General features: G+C 45.0%; 1 protein-coding gene across 2 annotated transcripts in view; it reads left to right on the top strand.

The window, feature by feature from the left end:
- The first annotated feature begins 1,954 nt into the window (after nucleotides 1–1,954).
- Nucleotides 1,955–11,127, top strand: part of ARHGAP22 (Rho GTPase activating protein 22) — a 44,631-nt gene continuing 35,458 nt past the window's right edge. For both annotated transcript variants that reach the window (XM_066620899.1, XM_066620898.1), the window contains exons 1-3: nucleotides 1,955–1,988; nucleotides 7,747–7,946; nucleotides 9,888–9,975. In XM_066620899.1, the coding sequence (XP_066476996.1) occupies nucleotides 1,955–1,988; nucleotides 7,747–7,946; nucleotides 9,888–9,975 (322 nt within the window). The remainder of the gene's footprint in view (nucleotides 1,989–7,746; nucleotides 7,947–9,887; nucleotides 9,976–11,127) is intronic.

Raw genomic sequence — 11,127 nt, 5'->3', positions numbered from 1 at the left:
GAATAACACTGCTGTAGGGCATGTTTTGCACACAGCCATATTGATCACAGGAGTTAGTAAATTCCCCTGACAATTAACAGGGTTGATTTTTTTATCCAGATGTCTTTTTTTTTTTTAACATTACTATAGCGATACTCTAAAATAGGGGTGTCTAAACTTTTTGGCAGTAGGGCCACATCATCTCTCTGACACTGTGTCGGGGGCCAGGGGAAAAAAAGAGTTAATTTACATTTCAAATTTGAATATATTTACATAAATTAATATATTAGAGATGGAACTTGTATGAATGAATGACGGTCTTGCAATAGCTCATGGCCTATAAAAGGCCTTGCACAAAGCAAGGCTGGCCTTTCCTTTGCTGCCGCTACTGCATCACAGATGTGAAACAGCAAGCAGTGGAGAGAGCCCTCATCCCACAGTTCACATGAGATATCAAACAGTTGGGCGTCACGCTGAGAGCAGTTGCGTTGGGCCAGTGCAGGCTCCAGCAAGTCTCTGGAGGGCCAGAGCTCATTGGAGACTGGGGTCTGTCAGGAGGCTGGATTGGGAGTCCTCCAGGGCCACAAGTGGCCCCAGGGCCGGGGTTTGGGCACCCCTGCTTTTAAAACAACTGAGGGCGCAATCCTAACCTCTTATGTCAGTGCTTTCCAGCACTGCCATAAGGGCAATGCAGCTCTGAGGTAAGGGAACAAATATTCCTTTACTTTGAAGAGGTCTCTGTGAGTGACATCCAACTGCAGGATGCAGCACACGTCCCATTGGCACTGCTATGCCGGTGCTGGAAAGCACTGACATAAGGGGTTAGGATTGCGCCCTTAATAAGATTGAGGGCCAAATCCTATCCAGCTTTCCAGCACTACTTCAGCCATTTTGTAAACTAACAGTCCAGTATTAGAAGTGTCGTAGATGAGCACCCATCGAATAGCAGTGTATAAAACCTTGGAATTCAGTGATTATGCCAAATTAACAGCTATGTAGAAGGCATGAAAGAGTCAGAGAATGACTTTAATTATGCCTTTTTTTTAATTGAAAAAAGGTGTATCCTTTTGGAACAGAAGATTTCTGTGTGAAAATGTACAGAGTGAGATTCGGTCAATAGTGTGCATACTTTCTACTCAGAAGTAAGCACCACTATGGTCAATGAGACTTACTCCCATGTAAGTGTGTATTAAGATTACAGGCTAAAACCAACTGTTACTCACTGGAAAAAAAAAAAATCCTTATCATTTCCTTGTCTTTTTTAACTTATTTATTCTAATGGACTGTTGGTGCTCAGGAGCTTTTTGTTAGTTTATATAGCATATTTTTAATAACTGAAATGAAAAGAATGTTTTTCAAAAGCACAATCAAGGGCCATGCTTTACAACTGGAGGGCTGGAAGCTCAGTGGGCTTCCTGATTCCAGTCTCAGTTCTTCCTTCTGTGCATGAGAAGCAAGCAGCAGCCACGGACAAGGATGTTTACCTCTACTGCCAAGCGCACAGCCCCCTCATCATGGTCTTGCTGCCTTTTGGCCAGGCTTTGAGAACTTCATTTCTGATGGTTGCTTGGCAAGCTGAAGTTTCCGTGCTCAGCGCAAGCAAGAAAAAAGCCAAGCAAAATGCAAACGGGTGGATGGAACAGAACAGCCACTGCCCATCCAATTAGAAGAAGAGAGCTCAAGCAGGCCCAGCCCTTGTGTCTTGCTCTGCTGATTTATCGACACTAATTACCGAGGCACTTAATGGCTAGTTTGGATGGGGATTAATTCTGGCTTTGTGGATAAATAATGCATGTCGGTTTATTTAGCTAAATCTAAGGCAGAAGAGAAAGAGGTTGGTGCTGGCAAGAGTCTGCTGCAGGCAGGCAGGGTTGACATGAGATTCTGGAAGAGGTACGACAGGATAAGGGGAAAACGGACGGAGATGGCAATATGTTGAAGGGAAGAACTGAATTGTACCTACAACCAGGGGGCTATGTTGAGCCCCAAGATAAAACAAGCTCGAAGAGGTGAGTAGAACTCCATTCTGTATCTTGCACTATCTCTGGAGGGAGACTGTAGCCAAAGTAGTTTTGCTTTCTCGTGGCATTTGGTCAAAGAAGTTCACACACCTGGTATAAATTCTGATCTACTCATCCCAAATGTAGGTGTATGTTACGGGGTCAATACACTATTCTGCCATAGATTGCTCACTGTTTCAAAAATGTTTCCGGACTTCCGAGGTACACTGGGTGGCTGTAAAGATGCACTTGATATAATGTTTTGCTAAAGCTTCAGAGAAAGGCTCTCTCTCTCTCTCTCTCTCTCTCTCTCTCTCTCTCTCTCTCTCTCTCTCCTGCACAGCATTAGGAGGCCTTGTCTTATTTTTGACCACCAGCCTTGTATTCTGACTCATGAAGAACATACTGTACTTTCACTCTTATCTGCTCTGCTGAAGCAATATCATTGTGGTCTCTACTTTTCCTTCTCAGACTAACAGTATTTAAAGGTATGGGTGTTGTGAAATGTTGATAGGAACATATGAATGGTACTCCATATAGGGAACATTCTGTAAAAGTTGGCAAAGAACAAGCATCTTAAGGCCAAATGACACAGGAGTGTCATGGTCAGATTCTCAACGGCCTTTTTATTGGCTCAAGTCACAATACTAGAAGAGTTAATTCTTTTTCCTCAGAGAGAGAGAGAGAGAGAGAGAGAGAGAGAGATGCTATTTAGGGCAAAGGAGAAAACCTGCAGGTACCTATATTGTACCATTATATTTTCTCCTCTGTGGCCAATAACAGTTTATGGGAGGGGCAGGGGTAAGAATTTGCATGGGGAAATCTGCATGAAGGAAAGGGGTGTCAGATCCCAGCTTCCCACCAACCATGGTTACCCATCCCCAAAAGTCAGTCAGTGATTGCTGATATGAAACACAATACAATGGTTACCCATCCCCAAAAGTTAGTCAGTGATTGCTGATATGAAACACAATGAGGCAGAGAACCAGCCTGCTCAAGAAAGAGTCATTTTCATGAGGAACAGGAGCTCAGGTGCAGGAACATAAGCAATGCCATGTTCTTTTGATCTGCTACCACAGAGTCCTTGGTTATGAAAGAGGCCAACTGAAAGACTCTTTTAGTGAAAGGTATGACCAGGAGCTTGTATTTTATAGCCTTATGCTCAGCATAATGCAATGCTTCCACACCCAGCATTGATCTTGCAGGTGACACAAGTTACTGGTGTCATTTGCTTACCCAGAGTGTTAATCCCAAATGAATCTTTTTACACCTGTCAGAAACTTTTTTGTGCAGTTTTCCAAAGCCTGAGCAAAGTCAGTTTATGCAGAAGCAAGCATGCTGGGTGAGGTCTTTTTTCTAAACCCTGACATTGAAAGTTAGGTATCTGCTAAGACAGGAGTGTCCAAAGTTTTTGGCAGGAGGGCCACATCATCTCTCTGACATTGTGTTGGGGGCAGGGGAAAAAATAATTAATGTGCATTTAAAATTTGAATAAATTTACATAATTTTACATAAATTAATATACTAGAGGTGGAACTTATATGAATGAATGAAGGTCTTGCAATAGCTCAAGGCCTGTAAAAGGCATCGCACAAAGGGAGGCTGGTCTTTTCTTTGCTGCCACTACTACATCACAGATGTGAAACAGCAAGCAGTGGAGGAAGCCCTCATCCCACAGCTCATGCTAGAGGTCAAACAGTCGCCCTCACGCTGAGAACAGATGCATCGGGCCAGTGCGGGCGCCAACAAATCTCTGGAGGGCCAGAGGCTCATTGGAGACTGGGGGCTCCCTGAGGGCCTCATCGAGAGGCCTCAAGGGCCGCAAGTGGCCCCAGGGCCGGGGTTTGGGCACCCCTGTGCTAAGACATTGCACTGTGAATGACTTCACAGTTGATGTGGGTGCTGTTCTTTAGGTGCTCAATGGCTTTGTCAATGGAGCATACCGCATTTGCATGTTATCCCCACCCACCATGGTGAAAAGATTCCAAGCATATTGGTCAACCCTAGTTGCTGTCAGAAGAACTACCTACCTGGTTTTCTCAGATTTTATGTGCACATAATCTGTACCCCAGATATTGCACTGGGTACACACATTTAAATGAAGAGTCAGGTTCAAACTAGATGTGACATATAGACTTACAGGTAACTTTCATCTGACCAGCAAAATTCCACCAAGTACCATGTGGCAAATCCCATCTGGCTGACCATCTTGGGAAACAGGCCACAGAAATCCATGGACTTTTGGTGGGCTCAAGCAGAGCTCTTCTTAAGTTCCCGACATTCTTTGCCCCTTTTTAAATTGTCATCCCCTCCCAATGTCTCTTCCTACCATGTTGGCAAGGGAAGCTGAGGGAGTAATTTTGGCTTAGTCCTAGTTTCGGCTTCAATCCTTGGCCATTGACATTGACATCAGGAGTCAATGGACTGGAACTAGTCTAGCACCTCTCATACATTGTTGGCATCCTTCAGTCTCTGAAGACTATGGTATCGCGCTCTGAATGGTGGTTCTGGAACAGAGTGTCCGCTCCAATGCGCAAAGCCTGGGTAGAGTAGATATGGAGGATAGACTGTTACCCATGCAGCAAATCCCCCCTCTCCACATCGCTGAAATGGTCCAATGGAAAGGCAGAGGCCAATACGGTTGGTTCCAGCGGCGTTGCAGGAGTTGCCAGAACGTGACTGTGTTCAGCCATGAACTGCCTCAGGGACTCCGGCTCCGGATTTTGCCTCGAGGTTGACTCCTGAAGCCTTTTCCATAACTGGATGTTGCCACAAGGCAGTGGAGGTTTGGGATCAGAGTTTTCCTTCTCTCAGATGAGCTGCCTTCCCAGGCTGATGAGTCCCATCTACCCGGTGGCTGTTTAGTTGCCTCTTACGCCAAGTACAGCCAAACCGAGGGCCTGTTCTTATCCCCCAGCCCCCAGGAGTTGTCTCATACATTAAGCTTGTATTATTCTACTGAGCCACAGCACTCTTCATGGCTGGAAAAGCAATACAAGGCTGAGAGAGTGCAGTAGAACAGCCAATCAGAGTGACTAGCACAGGGCCATCCATCCATAGGCCAACTGAAGCAGTCACCTCATGCAATAGATTAGGGAGGGCACCCATCACTGACCACCTACTGGCAACTACTTGCCTTCTTTAGGCCTCAAGTTGCCTTTCATTTTGTCCAGCCCCTTTCTCCCTGTCAGCCCCATGCTCATCTGACTGCTTGCCAGCATTCAATGAATGTTTTCTCTGCAGATTTCATTACTGATCCCCATCCCGATTCACTTCATGACAACACCACTACTTGATATTTTACAGCAGCTGAAACTATTGGGCAATGAATTCAGGAGACTGTTGAGCTGTTAGAGCTGGTCTTGTCTAGTGCTCTGGGGTAAATCTGTGGTCAAGGAGCTTTAAGCCATTTCTGCCCAATGTTGTATATACACAACAGGGATCAAATGTGTACACCTGAGGGCTGGGCAGAAATGGGTTAATGGGGTGCTGTGATGGAGAACCTACTACTTGTTTCCCTTTGGTTAAAGCCAGGACATGCCACAGGGAAGCATCCACACAACAGAGGGCCTGAAGGGCTTGGTCAGGGTCAGGCCAGGACTCAGTCCAACAGTGAGGGTGAGAGTCTGATTCACTATTCTGACAAGTTGCTCAAACTACCAAGCTGCAATGGAGGCTTGGGTTTTAGAAGAGCAGCAAGTCAGCTAACACATCCAGGTTGGGTCACTTGACTGCATCCATCCCAGCATTCTCCACTAGAAGACATGCTTTCTCCAGAACAGCTTTGTAAAGAATCAGGACACAGTGGGGCAGGAGTTAAAGGTCCCAGAGGCTGGCTACAGGGATACCTGGTTCACCATGTCACTTCATTGTAGGTCCTAGAGGCATATCTTAGGCAGAGTCTGAGGGGCACATTCCCCCAGGCACCTTGCGGGGGGGGGGCATGACTGCAAGCCCTGTCACCCACAGGTTTTCCCGAAGCCAGGATGCTGATGGCTTCGCTGTGCCCCGTCCCAGCTTCTGTGAAAGCTCCCAGCCTTCATAGAAGCCAGGAAGATGTACACAAAGCTCTGCTCTCAGAGAGAACGTTAAGTAACATCTTCCCAAAGATGGGGTACAGCTGGCTTCACAGTGCTCTGCCCTGGCTTCTGTGAAGCCTGGGATTCTTCACAGAAGCCAGAATGAGGTGCATGAAGCCCCGCCTTGGGGGAAGCCAGGACAGTGACTTCACAATGTTGCATGACATCATGACATTGCATGATGCTGTGACGTCACTGCCCCAAGCGCTGGGGCGAAGCATTACACTTCTGGCGGGTCCCATCATGAAAATAGCTGAAGTGAGGTCCAAGCATCTGCAAACAGTCTTTAAAACACACACAGGGAACAATGTCATCACTTTTATCACATAGTATCACTCCCCCTGCCTACAGTCTGAAGTGTGGGTACTTTGTCTTTTCTACCACCTTATTGTTTTATGCCTACACCAGGGCTGTTTCATGTGAGTGTTTTTGTTGGCTGCTGCTGGACATTATTCACTACAAGTACCTTTTCCTGGAAGCCCCTTTGCTGGATGAGAGTAGTACGTGGCCAGGCACCCCGCTACTGGAAGTTCCTGTCCTTGTATCAGCATGTTTTCTACACTCCTTCTCCCCGAGTGCCTTGTAACCCTCCATTTAATGATCTCTGCTAGTCAGGGATCTTTATTGCCTTGTGGGTGGCCTTTGGAAAAAAAAAATGTGGCTGTAATAACATCCGGCTTCCTAAATGCATGTGTTAAGAATTATTTATGCTTTTTGTAAGGCTGGGCAGCTTTTAAATGTTGCTTCCCTGGACAACAGCAATGGAAGAGTCTTGACCGGGACGGAGGTAATATTGGAACAAGATTTCATTCCTCTCGTGCCTCATTACGAAACTGAGCTAAAGTCTCATGCCATAGTCAGGTTCACATTTCCCACTGAAGCCAATGCAATGGCTCTCATGGATGGTGAACATGTGTCTCAATTGCTAACAGTCCTGATGGCTTTATTTTACCTCCCAGGTCAGAGACACTTCGCCCCTAAATGTCAGTTGACAGGGGGGACGCAGCCCCCCCCCGCCACACCTTGGTAAGACTATAACAGTATTGTATGAATACAGAAAAGAATCCAGAGATTGTGATAAAAACAAAATTGCAGATGCCTCAATGACATTGATAGATTTGAGAAAACAAGGGAAATGCAACTTTGTGCGGTGTCAGCAAAGTCATCTCATGGAAAACATGCAAAATCCTGTCCTAATCAATTGTTCATCATCTTCATACATAATACCGTTGATTTGTAACATATCTTGCAATCTTTGACTTTTGTTGTGCTCATCCAGTGCATAAACATGGATCCCATTTTGTGGGAGCAGAGAGAGGCAGGAGGGCCGTGGCGAACTGTGGATAACTGAATCTGTGAATATGGGATCCGCAGATAAGGGGTGATGCCTATACAGTATATGAGGAAATGTGAAGAAAAGGGAAAAGTTAAGGATGTGAGGGAGAAGGGTTCTAGCTTAGGTAGTTTTCTATACATGGAGCATTCTATGCATGCAGGAGCCCTCAGGCAAGTGAACTCTGACCAGTAATACAGAACAGATGGTTTACCATCTCAGTTAGACCTAAATCAGATATAAGTGGGAAATGTAGGGATATTCAGGTGCAATAGGACACCTGGAAGAGTTGTCTGCAATGAGGCTGGGAGCTTCTATCTCCTATCTTACACTTTGCTGTTGTGCTTGTTTCCAGCTCGGACCAAGAGCCTGGTGATGGGCGAGCATCCTGGACCGCTCTTCCGGTCTGGCTCTCCCTGCCCACAGGAGCGGGTGCTGAAATGTGGCTGGCTGAAGAAGCAGAGAAGCATCATGAAGAACTGGCAGCAACGCTGGTTTGTGCTCCGTGGTGACCAGCTCTTTTACTACAAGGATGAGGATGAAGCCAAGCCACAGGTAAGTAACCCCTGCACTTTGGGCTTCAAGCTGCAAGTGTAGTAAGCAAGCAGCCATGGATGAGAAGGGGGAGTCTTGCATCTATGGTTATGGTGTCCCAGATGCTTATCTTTAATAAAAGTATTCAGAAAATACACCGTAGTAATCCTAGTTAACCGCTGGGGTTACATTCCAGGAAAACCCCATGGTAATGAAAACCACGGCTACAGAATCATTGATCCTATAGCCTATACAAGAGGTTAGGTTCCTGTGGACCCTCTTCACTATACACTAAAAGAACTTTATGAACTTGAATCTTACCTTGATTGTTGACTGATGGTACTAAAGGGTATTGTAATATTGTGAACCTCTCAACCTTAACTCCCCCCCCCCCAAAAAAAAAACCCAAGGGACAGGTTCTTGCAACTCTATGGGCTGATGGAGACTTAAAATTTTAAGAGTGGGTTGACCAAGAGGGGGGCTGGGTTTCCAGTGACCTCTCTGTACTCCTGCCCCTTCCTAGTAGCCATAGCAATGCGTTGCTGGTGCTCTAAAATGGCATCCCTCCTCTCAGATTCTTTATTTGAATACTTTATTAGAGGACGTCAAGGTTGCAAGTAAACACTGGCTGTGAATTGACACGAAGGGACTACGTGCGTTACTCTTTTATAGATGTGGATAAGAAAATCCAGGAGTCGGAGTCAATAGAAAACAAGGATTTACTGTACTTCCAATCTGAATCTGTACTCTCAGGTTTTTTTTTTCATTTTTAACAGTCTTTCCTTTTAATTCTTGCACTTTGATGAAAGGAGATTATCTCTATAGCATTGAGGCAAACTTACACACTTCGGGTATTGCTCCACACCCTTCATTCCTCTTTAGGACATTGACTCTAACACTAACTCTTCTGGCACCTTTTGTAACCATTCAGCAAATGCTAAAAGCATCACTTCTGAGACTTGCCATCATAATTCTCAGAACCATTAGATGAGTGATCTGTTCTGTACAAACTGCAGATGATGCAGAATTCTCAAGGAGATTCAGTTATCTGGTGCCTGAACTACCCATAATTGCTGTGTCATGTTGAGTTGCACCTTGGCTATGTGCTTTACCATGCTCCCCACCCTCTCATTTTGATACTAGGCATCAAGCTAAGGCATTCTTGCAGACTGAAGCAAATGAATAGACATACTACCTCCCCCCTTGTAATAGCAGTTCTTGCGGAGGAAAGTGTTGAGTGCCTGTGTAGAAGTCTGTTGATGTGTCTAAGGCACGTGTTGTTGGATGAGTTTCAGTTATTGAGGCCCCAAAATGTGGACCAGGTGCATGGAAATAAATGGCCTATCACTTTGTTGACCAATCCTTGCCTGTTAACCTATAACTTCAAGTGAAGTGGGCTGGCCAACTGGGATCCAGAGGTTATAAATACCTCAGATGTAGTCCCTCTGAGCGAAAAGAGAGGCAAGCCCACGCTTCTTCCCTTAACTTACCAGGAACATGGCACATAACTTCCTTCCTCCACACCACTTCTGGTTCCCATGGAGCATGTTGGAACCCAGCATGCACTGCTCCATTTGAACGTGGAGGAAGAAAGCTACATGTCATGCTCCTGGTAACTTAGGGGAGGGACTGCGGTGGGGGGGGGGGGTTGTGCTCCGTATTACCTCTCTCTGCTCACTTGGTGCTTTGTACTAGGGCAAGTTACAAGTCTCTCTTTGTAAGAGAGCAGTGCTGAAGGGAGAAGGCGGGATCAATGGGAGTGAAGAGGTAAGCAGCGAGGCAGAAAGAAAGTTTCAACAGGGAGCCTCTGAATATTAATTGTAGAAAACTGAACTTCCTCTTTTAATGTCATATTTAATGTCATATTTTTAATGTCATATAATGCCTCTTTTATATTTTTATCTGTATTTTTCCCACCTGCCTCCCTCTCTCTTTCCCTGACTGTTTCTGTGTCAATTTCAGGGGTTCATTTCGCTTCAAGGCAATCAAGTGAATGAAGTGACCCCTAATCCTGAGGAGCCAGGCAAGCACCTCTTTGAAATTGCCTCAGGTAGGACAGACTTTCTTTTTCCTTTTTCATGCTGTCAGTGTCCTGTTTCCGGTACTTTGTCAGCACGCACATGCCATGGACTACAGTGTAGCAAGTTTTGGGTGGGAAAAGGGTAGGACTGCAGCCCGCTTCATCGCTGAGCTGGTCACGCATCCTAATTGTAGAAGGCTGTACAATATAGAGGCTATCTATCACTCTTCACTAATACATGACCTCACCTGTCTGTGTGACCTGCAAATTCACACAGAAGAGGTAATTCCTCTTCCATACTCCACTGAGTCAGTATTGCTTAGCTAAGTGGATAACAAGGGAACTGGTTACAGAGATGTAGCAATTTTTCAATAGAGGCTAAAAAAATGCAAGCCTACCTGCTTGAAAAAGTACTTTGCAATCAACTTAACCTGGGTTAATCCTCAAAATGAGTTGTGGGGTTACCTGAATGCCATTTCCCACCATATAAAGAAAATGGCAAACTACAGTTTCCATGATACTCACAGGAGATGACACTTCATTTGTGGGAAGCTTTTATCATAAGCTTACAAACCACGTCCAAGCCTATTTACTCCAGCTTCTTCAGAATATATTCTGGTACCAAAAAAGGGCTCTTCTCAGATGCCTCTAGAGTTGAAATTGGTGTTGCATATTTACAGTGAAATTAAACTCTCAAAGCACCTGGGGATCTTTTGAGATAGTTTACAGCTGAAAAACACTTATGCCATGTGTGGTACACAGGGCATATTTGAGTCGGGAAGTAGACTGCAGGGACCATTTCATCTATCCAGTTGGTTTATAAACATAAAAGGGAGAGAATTGGGCTGTTAGCTACTTTGAAAGTAACCCTCTTAATTTAATGGCCTTGACAGTTGCTCTTATTTCCCAAGTGGGAGGGTGCCCCATCAACTGTACCCCAAACAATTATAATTTCTTTTAAAACCTGCTGCTTCCAAGGCATTACTGGAAGCAAGTTTTTCTCCTCCAGCATAAATATATACCTCTCCCTAGAACTATAACCCCTATAAAACAAAAAAGTCTTTCAATGAAATGTTCTTTCTAAAAGCTGCACACCTGAAAAACAAATATATTTTCTTTCAAAATCCTGTAACCCACAACCAAAAATCACATTCAGAAGAAATTTTGTTTCAGATATGTTTT

Source organism: Tiliqua scincoides, chromosome 3, assembly GCF_035046505.1.
Source record: "Tiliqua scincoides isolate rTilSci1 chromosome 3, rTilSci1.hap2, whole genome shotgun sequence".
Lineage (NCBI taxonomy): Eukaryota > Metazoa > Chordata > Lepidosauria > Squamata > Scincidae > Tiliqua > Tiliqua scincoides.
This window is presented reverse-complemented; position numbering and strand designations above follow the sequence as displayed.